Genomic DNA, 25,298 nt, shown 5'->3' on the forward strand with positions numbered 1-25,298 from the left:
TCCCGGGTGAGGGAAAAGATGGCGACGCGCGCGCGCGGCGACAGGTCCGACCGCCGACGCTCCGACGATCGGTCATGGCGGCGCGTGCCGCGCGAAGATTTACCCACGGTTGCTCGAAATGTCCAGAATATATATATGCTGCGAGATCGAGGCAATAACGTGTCTCGGGATATAAACGATTGTTGAAAAGTTTTCGGTAAATGTTCACTTAAATTCAACTCGCCTTAAATTTTGACAGAAATATGATTCCATTTCGTAAGTAAAAACTGTCATTTTTGACATGATGTAACATGTATTTCATATATTATTAATTATATCATGATTTTTGAGTTCTTTGCGAAAGAATGATAAGAGTTCGACGCACTGAATAAAGTTTATAGCTAAATATTTGTATTCTTCCACAATTGGTTATTACACCAAAATCGCAATTAAAAAATTAATGTAACAAAATTGTAATGATTCGGTATTCAAATTTATTTTCTGGAAAACTTTGATCTTTGAGTTGTGTCATTGTTGCAGCAAATGAGCGATACCTATGTAAGAGACACATTAGTTAACTATACGTTAACAATGTATTCCGCGCACCCAAATTAGCGGTGGTAAGCATAGTTATTGTTATTGTTAGAACTAATAAGTAATTTTACTATCAAGTGCCTTGGCCAATGTAGTCAATTCATAAACTTATTTAAAACTTTGTAGGAACGGGGGAAGAACTTTGAGAACTGTCCTGAAAGTGTGTACTTAATGCAAGATGAGAGAAGTACAATGGCAGAAAAATTTGTATGAAAATTACGGATTGCCTGACAATTATACGGACAGTTCCTTCTTGAAGCAAATGCGTAAAAATATAAAACCGAATAACGTGACGTTAATAGAAGCGATAAGCTTGGGCGCCAGCATATCCACGAGACTGAGCGTTGTTGTACTCTTCGTCAACATATTTATCTGGCTGAACAACGAATGGACCACGCCAAACGTTGTCGTGATATCAGGGAGCGTGCTGACGATCCTTGGGTATTTTATATACAATATGAAAATGCCTGATCGGCCTGTAAAACTAACAAAGGATTTGCGGACGGTATTAATATTTCTAACATTTGGTTACATATTATCGCCCATTTTGAAAACCTTAACGGAAACGATCAGTACCGATACAATTTACGCTATGACGATATTGATGTTTCTCACCCATTTAGTATTCAGCAAATATGGATCGTCACAGATCTTTCTCTCGGACTCTTTATCCATAACTTCCTCAATCTTTGGCTCATTAATGTTGGCCTCCAGATTAGCGTCTCCGTTACATGCCTTTTCGCTTTTAACCGTTTCAGTTCAGTGTTTCGTACTGTTACCTTATTTGCTGTCGCAAATAAATAATAAAATTGTCGTATCAGTCGTTCTGACAATCGGCACTATATATTTGCTTCTATTTGTCTCACGAAGGTTCTCCTACGTTTTTATTATCGCTGTAATATTCATTCATTTTGTTTGTCCACTTTTGTATATCAGATGCCAGAAATATAAAAATAACATTTATGGTCCTTGGGATGAGGCAGTAATCGCTTCTTAAAAAGAAATAGAATTGGATTTCTTTACGAGAATCTGTCGTAGTTAGAAACTTGTATATATGTACATTTATAACAACCATGTAATCCAGAATTGTGTATACTCGTTATTTTTTTAAATCCAATATTCTATATTTATCACACATCTTTACATAGTATTATTTATATTATTCATGTAATAAATAATTTTGCAAGAATATATTTTATTGCATGATACACATGTTAGATAGAAAAGGAGAACATGGAAGAAGTATGCTAATATAAATTTATTACATTTTGCAAGAGATGCAAAGGAAAATGACTTAAAAGTACGTAATTTTCACCTGATTCATTTTTATAAATAGATCAAAAAATCGGTTCTACATATGGGATTCTAAATAAAATTTAATCGATATTTTTCATTTCTAGTAAACACTATCCATATCTATTCCGTGTAACAAAACGGCGATTAACGATAAGTGGAGTATACAAAGTGGAATAAAAAAATATGTAATTAAAATTGAAACTATGTACGTAGCAAACGTTAATTCTTCATTATTTTATAATTATAAATTGTAACAATCTTTTAATTCGTCTTATAAGAGCTTCGATAAAGCTACGGTCCACTGTCGCGTATTCGCTGTGTGTTGTATCCAACAACTGCGTGATAAAAGTATCGGTAAAAGTAGAAACGAGTCCTTGCTTCAGCTCCATTAGCGTTTCTGACGAAACCTTCCATTCTATCATGCTTTCGTCGACGCCACCTGAAGTTACTGTACGAACGAATATATTACAATATTAAAATGTTTGATGACTCGTAAAGTACGCGCTATAAACGCATGAATACAATTATTTCTAATAAGAAACTAAATTAGATTTCACTAACCGTGCACCCTTTGAGTTTGCCGTGATATGACTTGCATGGTATAAAAGTCCAAGTGACTCCAAAGAATGTATAAAGCGTGCTCTATTATAAGAGAGCAGTATTTTATGCTTTGTCGCTTATCCTTTATCCAATGATTTAGTTTCTGTTCGACGAGTATTCGTTGTTTCCCTATATCTAGTTCCACCTCGTTTTCGGACATGTACTGCGAACAAAGACAACCGTGTTAAACTTTTAATATGCGTGCACGAGTAATAAATTCAATTGAAAGATTTAGATAGCACTTACCTTCTTTAATTCCGCTGTACTCATGTCGGTTACCACTTGCGCTTTCTTTATCAGGGAATCGATATGCGGTAACTCGGTGTGCAGCAAATTTGTCACGGAAACCAATTGTTCGACGATTGTGCCCAAACACACTCCACCAGAGGTATCCTTCATTTTGTCTTGTCTTCTTCCAGGCTTCGGTGTTAAATGGGGATCGAACAATACATTTCGTATTTTCTGATCCATACGACTGTGTTGCATCTGAAATTATTCATTTATAACATAACATGTATACAGGCATATCCACTATAAATTTAAGACTTACTTGATTGCGCGTGTACAGCATGATGTTGGCGATTATCTGTATGCAAGAGATATATTGCTCGTTTGCGTCAACCTGCTGGTAATTATGATTTATCGGGATCGTCTGCAGCTGAAATTTGTGCAACAACGACAGCATCAACTTCTGCAACCGGTACAGATGCGCTCTCAATTCTCTCATCCCAGTACTGCTCTCTAATTTGTAATCGTCTATATCTATTCTCGCCAATTCCTCGTCCACGAGTTTGTACATGTCTGAAAAGCGATTATATTTACAGAAACATAATTATAATTATATAAAACAGTTCGCAATCACAGTTATCTCATAGCATACAAACCTATGTTAGCAGATCTAGATATCACCCCGGTGAGACACGCGATCTCCTTCAGGAAAAGCACATTGGCCTGCGAGAACGCATTTCTCAGGGCCATTTCCACGGTGTCCCTGTGACTCTGTAGAAATCCGCAGACCTGCACGGCGCACGATTGATTCTCCGTTCCCAACGTGGTGAACAGGGCGTCGCAGAGATACAAGGCCGGTAAGAAAATTTGCTGATAGCGTTGCCCGACCGAAGGTATGAAGGAATAATCGCCGCCCTCGAAGCCTACGTGCACGTCAGGATGCTGATCGAACGCGCACATACTGGACATACAGGACAAGATCTTGTTCTCCAACAAACTCTCCGCGCCTAGTCTCGTTGACGCCATCCTGCAGAAGATCGCCATCTTCGCCTCGTACAAGTACAAAGGCCGCATCGTCTGTGGCTCCGGTTGCAGCATGCACCGCAACAGACCGTCCGATTCCAATAGACTGTCTATCATGTGCTTCAAATAGCCTCTGCTCGTTAGATAGATCATCCACGCGTTATCATAATCCAATTCCAAGATCTTGTCCAGGCAGGACAGGGCGAGCATCTTACACACGTCGTGTCCGCCCGAGCAATTGTGGCACAGGATATCCATCAACTGATTTCCGAAACTGTTGATGACCTGAATCGTCGCGTAACGTTGCGAGCGTTCCTGCACGGGCATAAGCTTGTTCATTGAATTGTCCAATTGGCTGATATACACAGAGTCCATCGCGCTCACGTGCTCGGACTTTTCCAAGCCGACGATACTCAAGAAGTTCAATAAGGCCGCGTAAAGATGCGTGACGACTTTCTGCGAGGACGCACCGGCATTTATGATCCATTGTAAGATGTGACTTAGAATTATTTTCATCATCGTCGTGTTCGACGGCGATGACGGCAGTAACTCGTTGTCCGACTGAATCACGAAGCTGTTTCGTAAGTTTACCAGCAACATTAGTACCGTGCCGGATACCAGAGTTTTAATCTCACTCAGAGCTTCGCAAGACGTCATCTTTTGCAGCAGGTCGTGCGACAAATTCAGCAGAAGATTTTGCCGTTGAGCCACCGGCAATTGTTGATTCGTCGCGACGGAGAAAAGTATTTCCGTAGTTTGGCACCAGCCTTCTACAAACTTGACAGTAGCATAGGACAGGACCTTGGTTTGATTCTTTTTCAATGCGTGCGCAAGTATGGACTTGACTTCTTGCTGCATGAGCTTGCGTTGGGTAGCGGTCGCGCTGCTCTGCGTAACCGTTAATTCCTCGGTGATGAGAGAATGCAGTTTTCTGATGTCGATGAGCCACGGACCGCCCATTAACGCAACGGGAATGCTGCATTTACCCAGGACCATTTCAATCTGCGACGGATCGAAGAACTCCCACGATTTCGCGGGTTCCAGGTACAATTGGAAATCGATGTAATGCAAGAGATCCATCAGAAGCTTCTGAGAGGGTACGATCTGGTCCCTGTCCTGATTGAAACTTCCCACCAATCGCTGAATTAGAGAAGTCTGCAAACTTCCACCAGCGACTCGTAACTCGATGGCCGCTATTTTCAATAGCCAGGACATGCAGCCGAGCTCGGTTGATCTATTTGGCCCCTGAAACGGCAATTTCGAGAGATGTCTCTGCACGAAGTCTTGATTACTCGTAGTACGTAAAAATCTGAGAACAGGCGTCGATGTTTTGCTGTTAGCCGTTAACGTATGGAGATAACAGTAACAGGCTTCGGTTATTTTGTCGCGACCGCGCTCGAGAGATTGCTCCAGAATACCCAGGATGGAATGCAGACAGGTACGCGGAAATCCGAGGATTCCCGGTTGCTGGATAACGGTCTTCCTGATGTCTTTGTTTATTTCAAAGCCGAGCAAGTAATGGGCGAGATTTGGCGCAGGTCGTGTAATACTGTGCATCATTAAGAGCAGAATTCTTTCTTTGCAATTTCCAATCGACTGCCTGCTCTGCTCGTCCGTTCTAACTATCTCGTCATCCTCCTCCGAGATATTGTCCGCGTCTAGACACTCGACAAAACCGTGCCTGATATTGGTCGCTATAGTAGAAGTTGCCGTGAACGTCGACAGCAATTCCGAGTCTGCCCCGGGCTCGTTGGTCACGCCGTGAATAACGCCGACCGCCACGAAGGCCTGCTTCGGTAACCATGAATTATAAGAAACGTACTTGACGATATTAATCATGTGATCCGGCTTGCCAGTGCGAGGATTCACTCCGAGCAGCAAACGTGACAGTCCGGTCATAATTTTGTTCACAGACGGTATGGCGGTCAATTGTGCCATATAATTGTTTTGCATCTTTAATCCACGCTCCAATATTTCCAAGCAGTAAAGACTGCAACTCTCGAGATACGTCTTGCCCGGAAAACTGTCGTAGGTATCGAAATGATGGCAACCTTCGTCCATGATGTATAATATCACGTGTAACAGTTCAGAAGTGGTGTGCAAATGTGTCATTAAGTGATATCCCGGAGCCGAGTTGACCAAGGTGGACTCCCCGCCTTGCAACTCAACTTTGCAGCCCACGAAATCCTCAACGGTCGGTTCGTACTGCTTTATCAACTTCGAGAATATCTTCAAGCAGGCTTCCGCCACCTCCCACTTCTCGGCGGGATTTTTGTACGAACGAGTATGGAATCTCAGGAAGACGGTATTGATAATGAAATGTAAATACGGATCGAATCCTGGATTTCGTTGACCTACACCCAACAGACGCGGTATTGGAAAATCAGTGAGCACATCTAATAGCTGTAACATGGCGCGCGTTAACGGGTATTCCTCGTTTCTAGATTCGATCTCTTCCAATTCCGTTTGCACACCTCTCGGCTGATAACTGCTCGTTGTTGGTATAGTGGACAGAAACTGAGCGGCCTCCAAGCTCTGCCAAACAGTGGAAGAGCTCTCTGGAGATCTGGCCAGTGCCGCGAGAGTTCTTACTAGTACACCCTTCAAAGGTATCGGCATCGCGCAGCTTACCAAGCCGATCAAAGACTGCAAGACTTTCCAACTCGGATGGTCGCATATCGCAACTCTCGACATTTCATCGTTCTTGGCTATCACTTGGACAACCAATAGCACTGCCTCGAGACCTTTAACTTCCTGAGGCATAATTCCCTTCGGATGACACCTTTGCCTGTACACTGTATCCTGACTGGGAGGTAATTCCTGTCTCAAATTGTAGTAGTATCGGTTTAAAGAATTGAAGAAATGATCCCATGAAATAGTTGCTGAACCGGATGATCCTGTGACAGATGCATTTACGTAACTTTATTATGAAAATAATAACACAAATACACCTACATTTCGCTTATAATAATCATACTTACCATTTGGTTTAAAAAAATTAAATGCGTATCTAGCCGCTTGTGGCGATGAGGCGAGAGACGCTATCATCTTCATATACGAAACAAATAAACCTGCCGGTAATATCTCTCCGGCAAGCCGTATAAATTTAAATAAGGCAACTTGTCTAGACGGCAGGCGGCTAATGTATGCAGGAGCCGACACGTGAGTCGTATCAGTGTGATGACACCAATAATCCATGGCTAAATTTAGTTTCAATGGATCTTCCTTGTACAGCTCTGCTATCATCAACATTAAATATTCAAAATGATTATCCAGGTTCATCGGAGGTTCAATGCCTTCCTGTTGGAATGCTTGTATCAAGCGCATGGATTCATCGGCACGACTGCGTAATTCTTTGACTTTAACGGGCATCAACAATATGAAGTCGGAAATTAACGTGTGAAAATAGCGAACGTAAAATTCCTCTTGATGTATGCAACTACTCTTGAGCAAAACCTCGGCCATAAAATGAAAAGCTTTGTTAGCCAGAGCCGCTTCTACTAGGATTTCATCTTCCGCGGTAATGTTCTGAGACTGGAATTGATTGGTGGTTGTTTTGATGGTAGTCATAGCTATCGCTAAAGCAAACTGTATCACTCCTCGCAATCCAGCACTCTCCCAATTTATGTTGGTAGATATTAACTTTTGATTCAGTTCCTCCAGTGCTTCCCTTTCCGCTATTAATGGCATTGAATTAATTAATTCTGAAATAATAAATCACAATTATTATGAGTTTTACAAAAGTTATTTTGCAAGTTATTAATATTAATGTTGACAGACTGGTAATAAAATATATTGTACCTTCGCCGTTTTCGCGACTATGTAAGAAACTAAAATTAAAGGCATTCAAAACAGCCATAATAAGTGCAAGTGTAACTTTGTCAGGCCCTCCTTCACCCGCCTCGGATTCTACTTGACGTGTTTGCAGTATAGATAATAAACGAAACAGAATTATATTCGGAAGAGACGACTGAGCGGACCATAAGTATAAAATATCAGCCAGATCTTGTCGTGTGTCATTGTAAAGTTTCATAACCATTTGATGATGCTTTGCTCCGCCTAATGCTCTATTTTGTTGCAGCAAATCTTGTTCCTGTTTAAAATTATTTTTAGAGGGATTAATACATTTTGATAGTCCAAATATCTAACAAATTATTGTTAGATATTTGGAAATTGTTAAATGTTATTATCAATTAATTTTTTAAGTCAATACAATTATTTTATAGCTCTTCACAAAAAATAATCTATTTTGTACAATATAGGATTCTCTTTCTATTCTTATCTTTCCTTCCTCGATAGAATACCTTAGTAGGATCCATTTCCTCTAACAGGGATAAAATCCTATTTAATAGACCATCTTCTTGCAACTTATTGGTATAGTCCGTAATGTGTCTCGTAAGAGCAACCGGTGCATCCACCGCCCAACTGTGACCAATTCGAGTGTGCACTAAGGTTCTTAATACTGATGTCAGCGCTTTTCTTCCGTCGTAATACAGAAGAACAGCTGTTAAGCCGCGTGTTAAACCAGGATGATGCGGCATTTGAAGTTGAGCCGTACAGAGAAGATCCAATGCCATGAACTCATTCAAATCATACATATCTGATATAATGAGAGTCTCGTCCACTAACTCCTTTGATAATATTTGATGACCCAAACCAGGTAGCGTAATACCATCCGTGACTCCTTTCTTAATTTCCTCGCGACTTTTTGCATTTTTTGGCTAATAAATAGAAAATATAACATTACTATCTACACATAACTAGCATTATAATATATTTAATACTATTATATCAATTTTTTGTACCACATTTTTAGTAAGATTTATGAATATACATTACAGTATTAATTTTGATATCTTATTATAATCATTTAATAACGAGAATAAAAGACACTTACTGGATTATTTAATATAGTAAGAAAATTCTGTCTGTGATTTCGTAAAGCTTCCGTCAATTCATGATACTGAGGATCTTGAATATCAGGAACTGATATTACATTCTTCTCAATAAGACTTTGCAGCTCTTTGTACGGGGTCCACATATCTTCTGTCGTTGTTGTTGTTCTATCTATATAGAAAAAATACACTTTTTTTTAAACTCTTTGAAATTATCATTCACAACTGCAAATATTAAAATAAATATAGATAAATACATAAATATATAAATACTAAGTAAAATCTTATTGATAAAGAGTGTGTAAAATAAGTCTCATTACATGTATATAATTATTACATTAGTGCTTGTAAAATATTGGATTTTGACTACATGTTTAGAAAAAAAAAAGCATATTATCTACAGATAAGGCAGCCTAAAATAAAACAGTAATATGTCTCAGCTAAAAAGACACGGATTCCTTAATTTCCAATTATAATATATCGTTACATGATGCGATTTCGCGAGATTTTTCCTCGATTTAGAGATTTATTTTAAGGTTTGAGAGGTTAAGGTTTATCGCGTGATACGCGAATTTTAAGGATTGAGAGGTTAAATTTGCCGCGTTATATACAAGATGCGTGTACATTCGGATGCTGTTACCTTCGGACATTTTTATCACGTTAAGGACGACGTTACGAGAAACAAGTTAGAATTAACGAGACACCGTAATTAAACGTAACGTCCCATAAAACATAAATACCGGGTCGGTGCCGGTTTGTCTGGCGGGAACGAGCATGGGAACGAGTCATGAGGGATTTGGAGCATCGAGCACCGATTACGAAGATAGAAGACCGTGTTTGATAAATGTATGATAAATTTTTCAAAACGTATTGGATTGGCTGCAAGATAGAAGATTTCTAGAAACTCGAGAACTTTTCTATTTCGTAGCCAATTACATGCTTTAAAAAATTTGTCGTACGACTGCATATACGACATGAATTATATACGTTTCGGCCATATGTATCTTTTTATTACCTCCACAATTTTAGAAAATATATAACGAGAAAGAATTTAATATTTTTAAGAACAGATTAATGTTATATTCACCGACATTTTAATTATTAAAGTTAGAATCGAAGATATACTCGAGAAGTGCGCATTGTACTTCAATATTTATGCATTGCGTCTGCATTTGCCTTTTATATCGCATATATATAATGTTGTTTATTTTAATGTTGATAATAAAAAAGACATTACAATAAATGAAGCTTTCTAAAATTGCAGTCTTTGGATTTTTTATTTACATGCCCATTTCTCACTCGATTATATTCTCCTAATATTTCGCCAATTTTTCAGAATAAAAATTTTCGCCGTTCGAAACTTTACAATTATATGCGTAGACTTAAAATTTAGGAATTTTAGAAACCATTAAAAATTTTATTTAATGCCACACAACAGCTTCTCTGCTTGATTATATATTCTTCTAATGCTAATGCTTTGCTAATTTTTATGAATTTATATATTTTTACACACACACACACACACACACAGTTTAATCTTAAAATTTTTTAAGATTTTGCGTAATTTTTTAGAATTTACATTTTTAAAATTTTTATTAGTATTTCTTATTGAAAGAAAAAGGAGGAAATATAAAAGACATATTACACTGTAATTAAAAAAAAATCATCTATGCGATTAATGCGGCAGTTCGGTAGATTAATATCTATAGATCATCATAGATGACGCTAAATATCACGTGCACAATCCGTTTGATCGTCTTCCGATAGCGCGGATCATAATCCATGGCTTTTTCTTTTGGACTTGGAGTATACTTCAGTATACTATCTGGCGTTTCTTTTAATTAATAATTTAAATGCCGTTGTATTTATACATTTGTTGTATAAAGTAATTTTGTAAGTTTCTCCAAAACTTTCGGAAGCGGTTGACGCGTCGCTCAGGCGTATAAACTGATACACGATACGGAAGAGTAAAATATGCGAATCGACGCCGACGTGTCGCATATGTCACCGGGGCCGGTAATTTTGTGTACGTGGTCAGCGGATGGATCTACCCGGCGTTGTTTGCGAATGCATTTGCGTTGTTAGATGCCAGCGTAGGACGCGTTTAGATGCCCGAAAATTAGGCACCGCGGACACACGTCTATATTCCAGAACGGAGACGCTCGTCGCTCGTTAACTCGCTGGGGGCACGTTTTCCCCCAGTGCCAGTGCGATTATAACCTCCTCCGAGTAGTAACGGGCATGTGCTCGGGCTGCATGCGAGCTGAATATGAGACTACCTGTTGTCGTCCCTTAAAAACTAGACTTGTCTGTTTGTCTGCGTCTTACGTTAGACAAGGCGTCTGTTTTCTGTTGTTGAACCGTTCAGCACTGATTCAGAGTTCATCTTCTTCCGTTTGTTCTTTTTCGAAGAACTTTCTGAACTGGTGAGTTACTAGGACAATAAGTTAGAATGAAACAAAATACACTTGTCTCACTCTAACTTATTGTTTACTAGTTCGGGAAGTTTTTTTTAAAAAGAACAAAAGGCTTTTTTCTCTTCTTTCAATGTGGAGTAAAAAAGATAAATTCTGAACTAGTGCAGCCAGTTCAGCAACAGAAAACAGAGGCAAGATCTCTCTGGTTGACTACATGTACAGTACACAAATGTACATGGAAAGAAACGATTTAAAGGAGCCTTGATTTGTTTGCAGATTGATGCTGTGAGAGACTTGGGATTTATTTGATTTGACATTGCTGTGGGTTTCTCCAGCATCGACATGGTGACGTTATTGAAGACGAGGGGTCTGCGCATGACGGCGCAGAAGCAAGAGACACTTTTGAAACTAACTGTGCTTTCCTTAGCAGCAATTTTATGTAGGTTTATCATTACCTTTGTACTTTGATTTGTTGAATACCAAAAATGTTGATTAGTAGTATTCAATTATTCTTATATTACAATTTTCTTTTCCAGCCTTTGCAACGCGTTTGTTCTCGGTACTAAGATTTGAAAGTGTCATTCATGAATTCGATCCGTACTTCAATTATCGCACTACAAAGTATTTAGCTGAAAATGGGTTCTACAGCTTCCACAATTGGTTCGACGATCGCGTTTGGTATCCGCTTGGCAGGATAATAGGAGGTACTGATGATATACTAACAAATTTTAACGTAAGTTCTCTCAGAAAAGAAAGAGAAATATTAATATTTTTTACAATGAATTTTGCAGGAACTATATATCCTGGTTTGATGATAACTTCAGCAGCATTGTATCGTATTTCATGGTTACTGAATATCACGCTAGATATACGCAACATTTGTGTCTTCCTTGCTCCATTGTTTTCAAGTTTAACAACAATTATCACCTATCTGCTTACCAAAGAATTAAAGGTACCGTTTATATCTTGACTGGTAACGTGGTATCTTTTTTAAAGCAGAGGTGCACAACGGCATTCTACCATGTTTATTTTACCTTTTTAGGATTCCGCATCAGGTTTATTCGCAGCCGCAATGATCGCAATTGTACCTGGTTATATATCTCGGTCAGTTGCAGGTTCTTATGACAATGAAGGCATAGCGATTTTTTGTATGCTGTTCACATACTACATGTGGATCAAAGCTGTCAAAACAGGAGCAATATGTTGGTCCACGTGCGCTGCACTAGCCTACTTCTATATGGTGTCTTCGTGGGGCGGATATGTCTTTCTGATTAATTTGATTCCGTTGCACGTGCTGACGTTGATGGTGACTGGCAGATTTTCCCACAGGATATACATCGCGTACAGCATTTTGTATTGCTTAGGAACCATTTTGTCTATGCAGATCTCATTTGTTGGTTTTCAACCAGTTCAGAGTTCCGAGCACATGCTTGTAAGTTGCGATAACATTTTTGAGGCACCATTAAAAAATTGGATTTAACATAACTTCATTCGTTTTTCACAGGCATTGGGCGTTTTCGGCCTTTGTCAAATACACGCATTAGTCGATTATTTGCGGAGTAAATTGTCCCAAAAAGAGTTTGAGATATTATTCCGTGCTCTGCTTGCTGTAGTGGTTACAGCGTCCTGCCTAGTCGGTGGTATTTTAACCATCACAGGTACTGATCTTGTATTTTTTAATTCATTATATATGTTAAATGTATTATTTCATTCACGACATATTCCCTTGTGTGCATTGGTTATTTTTTTTAAGGAAAAATATCACCATGGACTGGACGCTTTTATTCCCTGCTCGATCCATCTTATGCAAAAAATCATATTCCAATAATTGCTTCAGTTTCGGAACATCAGCCAACATCGTGGAGTTCCTTCTACTTTGATCTGCAAATACTTGTATTTTTGTTCCCATCAGGCTTATATTTCTGTTTCTCTAAGTTAACAGACTCGAACATTTTTTTAATTTTGTATGGGGTTACCAGTTTATATTTTGCAGTAAGTAAAAGTATATAAGTTTGCAATTTTAAATATATACACACACTTAAAGTATATACACACTTTTACATATTTACTTTCATGTTAATTGGTATTATATTTAAATAGTACATATTTAATATTTTTTTTAGGGAGTGATGGTACGTTTAATGTTAGTACTTGCTCCAGTAATGTGTATTTTGGGTGGAATTGGGGCATCTTCTCTATTAGTTACTTACATGAAGCAAGTTGAAAGTGGAAAAGTTGTCGATAAAAAAGCCAAGAAATTCGAAAATAATTATATCTTGAGGAGTGAGGTAAGTTAGAGGAGTTTCTAATATTTCGAAAAAAATATGCCTAAAGATACGACAGTTAGACACAGGAAAAGTAACCTTAAGTTGAGAACGTATAGAAATAAAAACATATTTTCAGATTGCCTCATTTTTCATCGTAGTAATGTCTATACTCTTCCTGTCTTATACCTTTCACTGCACGTGGGTTACAGCAGAAGCTTATAGCTCGCCTAGTATTGTATTGTCTGCACGGTCACCTGACGGTGGACGGATGATTTTTGACGATTTTAGAGAAGCATATTACTGGCTGCGTATGAATACACCTGAGGTAAGCGTTATTAGTCACCTTTTTAGACGCAAATGATTAAACATCTGGATTAGAATTATAAATTCAAGTATTCATCTAAAGTATAGATATAAATAGATAATATATGGTACAGCAGTTTGTGCTAGAAAATTTAAAAAGGAAAGAAAACTACTGCGACTTGAAACGGAAAGAAAATATTTTTAAGGAAACATTAAAACAAATCATATGTTCCACCTTCTTTTCAGAATGCTAAAATTATGTCTTGGTGGGATTATGGGTATCAGATAACTGCGATGGCAAATCGTACCATTTTAGTAGACAATAACACATGGAATAATACGCACATATCAAGAGTCGGCCAGGCAATGGCTAGTTCTGAAGAAAAGGCTTACGAGATTATGAGAGAATTAGATGTCAACTATGTCCTTGTGATTTTTGGAGGGCTTACTGGCTACTCATCAGATGGTAAATATACGGAGTTTTCCAGGAAGCGACACAAGTCGACACAAACATCATTCTGTCTTTCTTTTTTGGCAATGAGTAACAAAGACAAAATTGATTGACACTTGTGTCAATTATCTCAACATTTTCCTATTAGTTTAGTTCCCAACATAGATTGTTCCCAAAACGAATTAACAATTTACTTTGTTTTTTTACTTATAAATCAAAGTGTGCTCGACAGGATCAGGATCAAACACACAATCCGCTGACTACCGAGTCGACCACTCTCGTTACTTCAATATTTAGACTGTTATAATAGGCAGATGAAAATTGTTTAGATTTATTCTGAAAATTTATATATATATTGTTAACAATTATTATCTTAATTATTATGTATTTTGATTAGATATAAATAAGTTCCTATGGATGGTGCGCATTGGTGGCAGTACAGAAAAAGGGAAATCCATAACCGAGTGGGATTATTATAATTCCGCGGGCGAATTTCGAGTGGATAAAGAAGGATCTCCAATTTTGCTCAATTGTCTCATGTACAAAATGTGCTATTACAGATTTGGCCAAGTCTACACTGAAGGCGGTAAGACTTTTTGCTCTATCAAAACATTCAAAACTATAGGTCAGTTTTGTAAGGATTATTGTATCATTGAATTGTTTAAACAGGTAAACCTTCAGGTTACGACAGAGTAAGGAACATGGAGATTGGAAACAAGGATTTTGAATTGAATACATTGGAGGAAGCATATACGACGGAACATTGGCTTGTACGAATTTATAAAGTAAAAGATCTACGAAACAGAGGGGTTTAAAGTATTCTGATACCGGAATTTGCATAGACAAAAATTAATACACAATTAAATCACAAATTAATACAAATACATGTATTATTACTCCTCGCATTGTAACTGAAATTTTTATAAACGAAATGTCGTGAAGATGAAGAAAATAGCATAAATATAAATATCGCTATGCGCAATTTATTAGAATTTTGAAAAATATACGTTTAGCATATATTACGGCAGCGTCCTTAAAAATCATACATAATATTGTGGATAACATTACTATTAGAATACTACATTTGTTCATGAGCAAATTTAGCATATGCCTGCTTTAAATATAGAAGAGAGCGTTTCTCTATAATAAATATTTCGCATTCAGTGCGCTATATATTATCGAATGATTATATCGTCTAAAGAGTATCTTCGTTATCTACGAATGAATTATGTTCGAAATGAATTTGTTATAAAGTTTCTATTATATTATAATAATTTCTCGTGGAAACAGGTATAGTCAGGAATATTTAAATTATATTGAAGCGCTAAGTAAATACAGTTATGTTATATTTACCCAATTAATCATACATTACAGCCTAAATATATCGAAATATAAATAAAGCAATGCAATTAGATTGCATTGTTTAAGCCAATTGAAATGTATAAACATAAAAAAGGAATACAAGTAGGAGGCATGTGTTTTATATTTTTTATTCTATATATTTAACAGACAGAGAGTAAAACTGTGTTAAAACTTAAGGATTAGCACACAAATATTTGAATAAATGTCTTTTATTTCAAGGCTAATTTAGATGCATTGTGTTACTCTATAATTCCATATTACAACATTATTTATACAAGCTATCTTAAAAATTCTTGCTCGATACTTTTCTCAATCACTTTAATAAAGGTAGGAATGCCTATTTCGTTTAAATAATCGTTTAAAGCTGCATAGTGGAATTTATATTCCTAGCGTTGTGTGATTATCTCCTGATGGACCACAAAGGATCCAATTGACTCAAGGGATCGATGACTCTGCCATTAGATTTTTCTTGTGACGATGAACTTTTACTCGACGTGCTGTCGCTTGTTAAAATTGTTTGTGTTTTTCCTAAAATAAAGAAAATTAGAGAATTCTAAAAAGAATGAAGTAACTAATGTTCAGCAAATTATTTGCTTCAAAATTATATTACAATTTACAATTTATAATATGTAAGATAAGTGCATACCTGATTGCTCAGAATCAGGACGCTGCATTCCCATGCCGAGATTATGAAGAAAATCGTCCGAAGGATGGCATTGTAACTTTCGCGATGTTTTCTCTTTGTTCCCTCTGAATCCATCCAAATTCTCAAACGTAGCTCGAGTGGATGATAAAATACCGCCTAAGATAAAACAGAGAATATTATTATTATTATATTATTGGATTGTTTCTTTAAAGATATCATGAAAAATTATTTTTCTTACGTTTCATTAAAATATCCTGAGCGTGGTACAATACTAGTCTGTATGCGAATAACAATGATTCCTTATTTACGACTTGTTTGCGACATTTCGCAAGGCCTTTAAAAACCAGCGGTACATCTACGATTCCACAGGCAGCTCGTATGTGACACACAGTCGCAGCAGCCACTAAAAACAAACTGCTCAACGAACCGCCATCTAAACAATGTACTATTACGGGCTTGGGAGAACAACGTCTTAATGCCTGCTCTGTCATCACGTCGCTTGAAAATGCAAGTATAGCCCCGGGACTACTCGGAAAACCACTGGAAAAGTCAGACATATTAACCGCTGTACGTGCCGCTGTATATACTTTTTAAATATTTCAATTATGGAGTTAACTTACTTTGAAGGCCACACAAGAAATTGCATGTGTACAATGACTCTCTCAGCTTTCTTTTTATTATGTTGAATAGAAAGAGTTCTTTGAATATAAGTTGTATGGTTAACTATCTTTTTTAATGAAATAGTAAAATTTCCAATGTCTAAGTTGTCTTCTTCACTTATGGGCCAATATAATTCTCCATTCAGCTACCAAAAAAATGTATATTATTAGAATATGTAAATTTAGAAAAACATCATAATAAAAAATATAATAAAACTTTTCAATATATAGCCTTTTTCAGTTTGTCAAGCATATATACATACATATATATATATATATATATATATATATATATATATTATAGAAATATATATTATTTCTATGTACAAACCTGAGCATCAGATACCAAGCACGCAATAACTTCACTTTCTTGTTCCCAGACCATCGTCCAAAAAACATTTAATTTATCTGTTAAAGGTGCTTGAGTTATAATAAATGCTGTGGGTATCCACTGCGTGATTTCCATGATATGAGATGCATTTATGTATGACGAAACATCCGATGACGATATTTGCACCCGTGTCGTGTCGTATGGAATACAATCAATTGTTCGATTTTCGGACGAATGAGCTAATGCTACAGTGCTCGACTGTTTTCCATTTTCTCGTTCCTAAAAGAGAAAAGAGGATTTTAGTAAACTTAAACGTACTCACGTATATTCTTAAAATTATATTCCTCAGTTGAGCATAAGATATATGTGGTTGATAGAATATTAATAAAATTTATTTTCAACTTACTTCGAAGTCCTGAACTTCTTTCCATTTAATATCCAGATTCGTGGCTCCACTTAAAGTTTTTACGAGTAAACTATCTACGAATTTTTCATATTTTTCAACGTTATTAATAAACTTTTGTAGCGCAGCTGGTTCTCCTAGAGGATCTTTCTTCGGTTGAACGTCATTGTACCACGTATCCCATACGATTTGTAAGTTTTCATGATCACTTTTGTCTTCAGTAAAAGCTGTGGTTTCTTGTTCAGTTTTACAGGATTTGTCTTGCTCGTCTTTTTCTGTCTTGTTACCTTCCGCAGTATTGTCTGTTGTCGCCTCTTCTTTTTTCTGTACTGAAAGTGGCCGCACTTCTGGCACAAGAGGCGCATGGTTTATAGTAATGTCGAGGTCGGAAAGAAGATCAACGTTCGATTGCGCTTCCTCGGACTTGGTCGTGAGCTTCATCGGATTAGCACTTGTCGTTGTGTTCGTTCCATTGTTGACGGCTTGCATATACGTTTGATTATAATTGGTGTGAGTTTCAGGTCTCGTTGCGGCCGAAGCAGCTGAAACAAAATTACTTGAAATGATGAAATGACTCTTTATGCCTAAGAAAATATAATAACGATATTACGAGTAATACGTAACGTACCTGGACCCTGCATTTGAAGACCGTAAGGTGTGGTATAGTATACTGTATCGTTTCCTGATGGAGACTGATAAACTTGATTGTATTGCGAGGATGGCGTTTGACTAACTACAGCATTATTGCCCGCATTCGTATATCTTGCATTTGTCTCCTGCTGCTGACAAGTGGCCGTAACATCGGAGGATGTTACCGAAACCGTTGCCTCTAACGTTTGAGAAGTCGGTGTACCTTGGGGATTAGACACGTAAGTGTAGCCTTGCGCTTGATTAGCAGGATTATACGTGTACGCCATTGTATTAGTTCCGTGTGTGCCTTGCATATAGGCGTAATTTTGACCCTGCGTATAATTTGGATATTGCACGTATCCCGAATAAGGAGCCTGCTGCGAATATTGATACGATTGCGAGTAACTCTGCACCGTCGTCGGTTTCGCGTGACTCTGTATTATTTCCGAGCCACTCGAGCTATTTATATAGGCGTACGTGCTGGACGTATTTCCGGGTAGTATGCTGGTCTGTTCGTATGGCGCACCAGTAGCGCCATGCTGATAATTCTGATAATTACTTGGATAATTCGAAGCGACGGCGTTCATCGACATCTGCGTGCCGTACGCGGCATACGTTTTATCCGTGTAATTCTGTTTACTCGGTTCTGTACCGGCTTGCTGCGGATACTGGACAGGATTAACGCCATGTAAACTCGAAGAGTACGACACCGGGACTTCGTTTGTTGACGGTACAGAATGTACAGACTGATTGCTCGCACTCGGTTGCTGAGATTGCATATATTGGGTCGGAGGAACGACAGCTGTGTCGTACGTGCCTTGAGTATACGGGACTCGCTGGGCTTGCAGTTCCGCCGGATTGTAATACGTGGTATTCTGATAGGTTTGCGGATATGCGATTTCGGTGTGAGCAGTCTGAGGGAGTGAATAGTTTTGCGTCAATGTATTGTCCTTTGCTGGCATCGTTTGCTGAGAACCAGCAGCGTTCTGACCACCGTGAAACATCTCTTGATTTAAAGTCGTCTTCTGTGGATTATCATATTGCTGAGCTTGTTGTACAATGCTGTAAGAAGCTTGCCTTTGACCATCTGTCGACACGGTGCTGCTCACTGCTGCGGCTCCAATCGTAGAGACGGGCATTTGCGGTACTGGCTGAACGTGCATGGATGTCTCAGCTGTTCCGCTTTTAACTTTCTCTTGATAGGGAACATACGGCGTTGCAATGTTATAACTATTATAACCCGTTGGAGACTGATAAGCGTCATACTGCAAAGCAGTATTAGAAACATTGTAGGTAGAAGAGATGTCGCGGAATTTATCTTGTCCGGATGCGGGTAGAGCTTGCCCGTTAGGTAGATAGGAACTGACAGGATATTGTACACTCGAATTAGATACGTCCGCAGTTGGCGTGGATAGAGCTGGTTGCTGGTAAACGTTCGTAGTATTCGTAGCGGTCGGCAAGTAGCTCTGACTTAAGATGCTATTAGCAACCGGATTTTCATAATAAGTCTGTGTACCGTACGGATATGGAGAGCTTGTTCTATAATCAGCGTACGTTGCGGGGTAATAATGTTGCGACGACTTCACAGCCGAGGACGAAATTTCTGACACGGGTATCGTACTTGGAGATGGAATTACATTTTTGTTTCCCATTTCAGTTGCCAATGACTTCGAATCTATTTGCATCGGTGCGACGTGCCCTTTGTATAAGTTGTAATATGGATTTTGATAACCGGTGCCACCTTCCACTCTGCTGTTCAAATAATCCTTTAGCTTCAGACCATTACCAGATCGAGGACGTACCTGATCGTAAGTCGACGGTATTGCCACGTCGGTCTTCTCATATACGTTTTTATTGTCCTGAGCAAGTATCTGTTCGCGTTCTTCTTCTTGTACCTTGCATGTACTTTTAACTCGCTGTAATAGCTTCGAGACATTTATTTCTAATTTTCTGTAGAATTCTAAGCCTTTGCTCGATTTCGCTAACAAATCCTCGTACGCGTCATAAGAATTGATTAAAGAAGAGATGGTCATTTCTCTACGCTTCAATACTTCCTCTACATTTTTACGTACATTTGCAGTCTGTGCGTATGCGTCCGTTAAAGCCGCCAATATATTATCTTGCGCTGCAAGATTTTGTTCTATCAAGTTCACCTGTAATCCAATATTAAGCTTTTTTTATTCAATAGTTACATATTAAAAGATATGAAATGATTCGCGTGAAATTTTACTGACCAAACTTTGATGCTTGCTAAGCTGGTCCGTAAACAAACGATCTAGAGAGACAGATTCAGACGTAGCTGTGACTAGTAAACGTGTTAAATCATCTTGGACAATTTGATCTCGTAATTTATTAAGCAAATCAAGTCTCTGCATTCGCATCTCGTCTACTTTATTTAATACACGTTTCAGCTCTTTAGTATGTAGTTTCTCTAATTCTTTAGTTTGTGATTTTTCCGAACCTTGATCTAAAAACATTGAAAGAATAAATTCATACTAAATTCAAAGTCAATAAGTTATTTAAAATATTATAATTATTTTATTGTTATTATATTAATAATATATATTATTCTACATAGAAATTTATTATGTATATATATATATATATATATATATAAATTACCTGCAAAGTATGTGTTTGGTGAAGGAATTTGGGCCATTAAATCAGCTATTGGCTGCGCTAAAATTTTTAAATTCTTTACATGCATTGTTATTGCTTTATGGAGGGCTTGATTACTCTCAGAAGCTTTATTGTGAGCTTCCTCATATTTTTTAGCTTCTCTAGTTAGATCTGTTGCTACTATCGATGGTGGTCTTTTGCCTACTGCATCTTGATATTGCTTTTCCCTACAAAAAAATTAAATTTGTTAATGATATTTTTTAACTACTATGAAATAGTTAATAACATTAGAAGCTTAAAACTTTTAACAAAAGTAAAAGATAATTAATTCATACTTTTGTTCCTCGTCCAACAAAAATTTTGATATTTCCTTTAGTACTTTCTCAACATCTTGGCTTGTTTCAGATAATTTTCCCATAATATCTACTAAATCTTGAATAACATGCTGTTTTGCATTAAGCGCAGCACACCGTTCGAGCAATTCTTCCGGCAGAGGTAAGCATTCCCATTCTGAACCTTGTGCATCAGGATCCCATAAATTCATATGTTCCAGCTTCAAGGAAGTAAGATAAGTATTAAGATATTGATCTTTTTCGTCAATTTTTGCTCCAATAAAACGCAATATTTTGGCTTTTTCCTCTGAATAAAGAGAATTAGCTTCGTGTACTTTCATAGGAACAAATCTGTGAAACAACATATAAATATTAAACTCATATAAAAGGAATAAGTTATGAATATAATGCTCTACAAAAGGAAAAAATTATAACAGGAAGAAGATAATAATATTTTGTCACTTATATTAATTTAATAATCAAATCTTTAACCTATTAAATTATCTTAATTTAATAATAAAAAATTAAATTGTGTTAAAAAAAGATGTTAAGTACAAAAAATATATATATATATATATATATAATTACCTTGCAAATATATCTGGTCCTGATACCTCTGGGTCATTTATATCAAACGATATTCCTTTAACTAAAGACGCGCCTTTCACTGTAGAAAGGCTTTCTTTTTCAGGCACTTCTTCGTGATAAATAAAGTCGTTTTCATTTTTAGCGGCCTTTCTCTTCCCTTCGATTACATCATTGGTAAACGTGAGCGACTCTTCCACTGCGGCTTTTTCCTCCTTAACGTTTGCGAAATCGTAGATCGTGTGTGCTTCATTAAGGGATGCTAACGCAGCATTATAAAAAGCTACTCGTTCTCCCATCTTTCTTTGTTCCTCTGCAGCAAGGCCTTGATAAAGATACGTCACGGCCATATAATACGCTTTTTTAAACTTGACATACCGTTTCCAGCTCTGCAAAAGTTTAGATTAATTATTTGACTTATAATTTTATCGAGCTAAAAAAAAGTAATATTTCAGACTCACAAGAATATATAAACTAATTGAAGTACGTAAACTATAATTCAACTCACCTTATAAATTTTGTTACCCACAGTATCGGATATAGTTCCATCTTCAGCTCCGCCTTGGTCCAACGTGGTTAGGGCCATAGTAAAGTAATCTACTATTTGCTTTGCAACTTTTGCTGCGTAACACAAACATCTTGTACACAATGATGGACAGAACTAAACCACAGTTACTATAACAATCGATACGAAACTGACAGCTGATGAAACATACCTACAATTGTCGGCTTACGATTATCCAACATGCTCTTTTCCAATATGCATTCTTGAGCTTGCGCTAAGGAGAGCTGAAGCATAAAGGTCATTAATTCCGGCGACAAGTCAATACCAGACGGCTGGGGAAAACTGTTCTTCAGGTGTTCGAAAGCCCATGCCGCGCATTGGAAATGAGTACACGCCATCTTCATTCCATCCGCACTGTTTCTTTCGGTCCGCGCGCCCAGCTGGGTGTGCATTGCTCCAATATTGTATAAAATCGATATTATCTCGAAACGGATGCTACTCAATGAACACACCAGACTTGCGTAGGCATCTCTCCTAAAAAATAAAGCATTGTATGATTTAACAGGAACAGATGCAAATTCATGTACAAAAAAAATTATATTATAAATATTAAATAATTAAGTATGTGCAAAATATAATAAAAAGTATAGGATTTCATACCATGTAAACGTGACTGCCGCAGGGCCATCCTTGTGCATGGGAAATCTGCTTTGAAGAAAATGCAACTGGCAATAATACTTCTTCAGTAGCGCGCAGCTAGCCATGTCGCCTGGTGGTCTAACCGCCATCGAGCGTAAACTCTCCAATTGATGTATCTCATTGTTGTACGACTCAGGGTCCTCGTTGCAAAAATCTTGTATATACTGTAAAAAAAAAAAAAAAAAAAAAGTAGATGATGCACAGGGAAAGCAAAAGGGACCGGCAGAAACGTCCGAGAGACGACTGTGGTGTCAAGTAATTGCTTTTGTCGCTTCGACATCCCGTGCAAAAACGGCGGATTTGCGACGTGTCGCGAAACGCAGGCTGAACCAATTAGATATAAAGGGGAAAGAAAAGAGATGGTCTGGCGTGAGAGTTCGTACCTGTTTGAGCTTCGGCCCAAAAGTGGTCGGCTCCGGACTGACTTTCAGCTGAAACCATATCATCGGCAACCTCGGCACTGCCTCCATGTCGGCTTAGCGCTTTCGTCGCCTCCTCACTTTGTCGTACTCGCCGAACGCTGACGCTGACGGTCGATCATCTGTCAAACTCTTCGGAGGTGGATCCAAGATCGAGAACATGCACCACTCGCGCTGTCACGTACATACAAAGAGAGAAACCTGAGAGAGGCCATTCCGGCCTTTTTCGTGCGTCGCATTTTCCGACGCGCCGCCTGAGAAAGTGCAACTCAACTACGTCGTTTCGCTCGGTAAAAAACCGCACATGGTTTGCGTCCGTGCTAATGGTTCGTGTCCGAACTGGCCAGCTGGAGGGGATATTCTGGCCGCGGCGGCCGCGCTCGGCCGGCCCGGCGCTCGGCAAGTTTCGAGCGAGGAGAGAAGGACAGACATACGATCTGCTGCTGCTGCCTCGGCTGTCTCCTTCTCTCTTGAGCTATGACGTGTAGCTGCTTTGGCTGACGTTGCCACGATGCCACGATGCCACGCATTTCGGGTATCGCGCGGGCCGGCCTCGCCGACTGCCGAATCTCGCGAGTTGGCAAATCGACAATGCGCTACGTTACATTTACAAATATTTATTTAATTATATTTACAATTTATACATATATATATATAATAAAGTAAACATTTCGGTCCTTGGTTTGGACCCTCCTCAGTACATACTGCGGTCGAGTGAAATATACAGTGGTCACAAGTAGTCAAAAATGCAGTTATTCCGCTCTCCAATTATGAGAGTGTGGATCTCTTATCCTCAACGTGACTGTTACCTTATATATATATAATTCCACATAAAAAGAAATAAATTAAACAAATATATATATATTATAGTCATACCTTAAAAAGTGATCACAACAAGGCAGCGTACCGTTGACCTCGCTTTACAACTTAAAGTACATGCTAAGTTGTAAAGCGAAATTATAAAGCACATGCATAGAGGGGTGCAAGGGGGCTTACATATGACGTGAACAGGAGGAAGGCTTTTCTCCCCTGCACTCCCCCCCATGCATGTACTTTATAATTTCGCTTTACAACGTAAATAAAAAGCTACATTATATGTTAACAATAAGAACTTAATTTAGTAAAAAAAAATCTTGATTTTATTTGTTAACAGTCACACAGTCCGAATTAAACCACACCTAGGATTGACTGGTCAAAGTCCGAAGTGATTTTTCTTTAGTTTCTAACTTTGACCAGCCGTATTAGTTATTCCTAGGATTGACTAGTCAAAAGCCGAAACGCAAAACTTATTTCGGGCTTTGACCAAGACGCTTGGTCTTCCCCCAGGATTGACTATATAGTCAATCTTAGGACTATAACATATATAACATATATACTTATTATTTATTTTAGTATTCTTATTTCTACGAAAATCAGCATTACGTTTATATTGAAATTAGTGCATAATTATTTTTTATTTTTTATGTAATATATTAAAACAGTTTTAGTGTGGTAATATACATATACATAATAAAAAAAAATCGCTGTCGAATGTTTTGCGTCTGCGAACGTAATCCAGAAGAGAAGAATGATATTTTTTGGCATTATAATAGATAATGATAAAGTCAAAAAATTCCAATCAGAATAAAAATAAAGCCTGTAGATAAAAAGTGCACAAAGTATAAACGGTGCTGGGAAATCATTGCAGTTTCTCTCTTTGCGTGTTATCTGTCGGAAAACTCAAGAATAGTTCATTATTAAAACGCTAGATGGCATCAGACTGATCTTTTTAAAATATTAAATAAAATTCTCAAGATATATAAAATTCTACGAGTACGCAATACATGACGCAGTACATAATGCAATATATAATGTAATGTAATAATCTTATGCTGACTCTTTTAAAAAGTATATAAAAGTATTTTATATACTTTATATGAATAAAAGAAATATGTATATATTTATTTTATATGTAGGATATTTTAAAATATGTGACAGTAATTTCTGGGATGAATTTGAGTTTGAGGAGCGCAAGAATAATGAAGAAGATTCGCATTTGTCATACTTGTTTCCGAA

General features: G+C 37.7%; 4 protein-coding genes across 9 annotated transcripts; 2 read left to right on the forward strand and 2 right to left on the reverse strand.

The window, feature by feature from the left end:
* Positions 1-54: 54 nt before the first annotated feature.
* Pig-c (phosphatidylinositol glycan anchor biosynthesis class C) lies at positions 55-1,659 on the forward strand. Of its 2 annotated transcripts, none has more exons than XM_077406438.1 (3): positions 55-196; positions 520-599; positions 700-1,659. In XM_077406438.1, the coding sequence occupies exon 3, from the start codon at positions 752-754 to the stop codon at positions 1,568-1,570; it is 819 nt and encodes a 272-aa protein (XP_077262564.1). In that variant the 5' UTR covers positions 55-196; positions 520-599; positions 700-751; the 3' UTR covers positions 1,571-1,659. The 2 variants fall into 2 exon arrangements, with proteins under 2 accessions (XP_077262564.1, XP_077262559.1); XM_077406433.1 differs by having other exon boundaries at positions 114-255.
* Positions 1,660-2,075: 416 nt separating this feature from the next.
* Positions 2,076-9,415, reverse strand: Nup205 (nuclear pore complex protein Nup205). Its single transcript, XM_077406414.1, has 10 exons — positions 9,256-9,415; positions 8,618-8,787; positions 8,025-8,441; positions 7,522-7,813; positions 6,702-7,424; positions 3,354-6,617; positions 3,020-3,270; positions 2,716-2,955; positions 2,431-2,632; positions 2,076-2,317 (listed from the first exon to the last, which is right to left on the reverse strand). Exons 1-10 carry the CDS (start codon positions 9,263-9,265, stop codon positions 2,100-2,102), a joined length of 5,787 nt encoding a protein of 1,928 aa, XP_077262540.1. The 5' UTR covers positions 9,266-9,415; the 3' UTR covers positions 2,076-2,099.
* Positions 9,416-10,370: 955 nt separating this feature from the next.
* On the forward strand, positions 10,371-15,639 carry Stt3a (catalytic subunit 3A of the oligosaccharyltransferase complex). Of its 4 annotated transcripts, none has more exons than XM_077407094.1 (12): positions 10,371-10,508; positions 11,309-11,471; positions 11,569-11,736; positions 11,824-11,984; positions 12,075-12,464; positions 12,537-12,690; positions 12,786-13,024; positions 13,156-13,320; positions 13,436-13,624; positions 13,849-14,068; positions 14,451-14,639; positions 14,723-15,639. In XM_077407094.1, the coding sequence occupies exons 2-12, from the start codon at positions 11,375-11,377 to the stop codon at positions 14,866-14,868; spliced, it is 2,118 nt and encodes a 705-aa protein (XP_077263220.1). In that variant the 5' UTR covers positions 10,371-10,508; positions 11,309-11,374; the 3' UTR covers positions 14,869-15,639. The 4 variants fall into 4 exon arrangements, with proteins under 4 accessions (XP_077263220.1, XP_077263094.1, XP_077263137.1 ...); XM_077406968.1 differs by having other exon boundaries at positions 10,438-10,641; XM_077407011.1 differs by having other exon boundaries at positions 10,438-10,631.
* Positions 15,528-23,457, reverse strand: Mop (tyrosine-protein phosphatase non-receptor type protein myopic). 2 transcript variants are annotated; one of them, XM_077406794.1, is made up of 15 exons: positions 23,208-23,457; positions 22,786-22,988; positions 22,337-22,659; positions 22,129-22,241; positions 21,624-22,009; positions 21,039-21,386; positions 20,707-20,930; positions 20,319-20,551; positions 18,083-20,237; positions 17,458-17,996; positions 17,052-17,330; positions 16,682-16,866; positions 16,300-16,601; positions 16,062-16,217; positions 15,528-15,943 (listed from the first exon to the last, which is right to left on the reverse strand). In XM_077406794.1, exons 1-15 carry the CDS (start codon positions 23,292-23,294, stop codon positions 15,816-15,818), a joined length of 5,661 nt encoding a protein of 1,886 aa, XP_077262920.1. In that variant the 5' UTR covers positions 23,295-23,457; the 3' UTR covers positions 15,528-15,815. The 2 variants fall into 2 exon arrangements, with proteins under 2 accessions (XP_077262920.1, XP_077262991.1); XM_077406865.1 differs by lacking the exons at positions 22,786-22,988; positions 23,208-23,457 and having other exon boundaries at positions 22,129-22,258; positions 22,337-22,476.
* Between the last annotated feature and the right edge of the window lie 1,841 nt (positions 23,458-25,298).

This window comes from Temnothorax americanus, unplaced genomic scaffold (assembly GCF_048541705.1).
Source record: "Temnothorax americanus isolate GAGA-0224 unplaced genomic scaffold, ASM4854170v1 Scaffold1, whole genome shotgun sequence".
NCBI lineage: Eukaryota > Metazoa > Arthropoda > Insecta > Hymenoptera > Formicidae > Temnothorax > Temnothorax americanus.

What these genes read in the sequence shown, in the direction of transcription:
- Pig-c (XM_077406438.1), top strand. Translation starts at nt 752, where the DNA reads ATGAGAGAAGTACAATGGCAGAAAAATTTGTATGAAAATTACGGATTG.
- Nup205 (XM_077406414.1), bottom strand. An exon ending in AGGAAATGGATCCTACTAAG is followed by an intron (nt 7,814 to 8,024) that starts GTATTCTATCGA and finishes AATTTTAAACAG; the next exon opens with GAACAAGATTTGCTGCAACA. An exon ending in GCAAACTCAAAGGGTGCACG is followed by an intron (nt 2,318 to 2,430) that starts GTTAGTGAAATC and finishes TCGTTCGTACAG; the next exon opens with TAACTTCAGGTGGCGTCGAC.
- Stt3a (XM_077407094.1), top strand. Translation starts at nt 11,375, where the DNA reads ATGGTGACGTTATTGAAGACGAGGGGTCTGCGCATGACGGCGCAGAAG. An exon ending in TGCGTATGAATACACCTGAG is followed by an intron (nt 13,625 to 13,848) that starts GTAAGCGTTATT and finishes CCTTCTTTTCAG; the next exon opens with AATGCTAAAATTATGTCTTG. An exon ending in TACTGGCTACTCATCAGATG is followed by an intron (nt 14,069 to 14,450) that starts GTAAATATACGG and finishes TATTTTGATTAG; the next exon opens with ATATAAATAAGTTCCTATGG.
- Mop (XM_077406794.1), bottom strand. Translation starts at nt 23,294, where the DNA reads ATGGAGGCAGTGCCGAGGTTGCCGATGATATGGTTTCAGCTGAAAGTC. An exon ending in ACCAAACACATACTTTGCAG is followed by an intron (nt 20,552 to 20,706) that starts GTAATTTATATA and finishes CAATGTTTTTAG; the next exon opens with ATCAAGGTTCGGAAAAATCA. An exon ending in TTTCTTGTGTGGCCTTCAAA is followed by an intron (nt 16,602 to 16,681) that starts GTAAGTTAACTC and finishes TGACTTTTCCAG; the next exon opens with TGGTTTTCCGAGTAGTCCCG.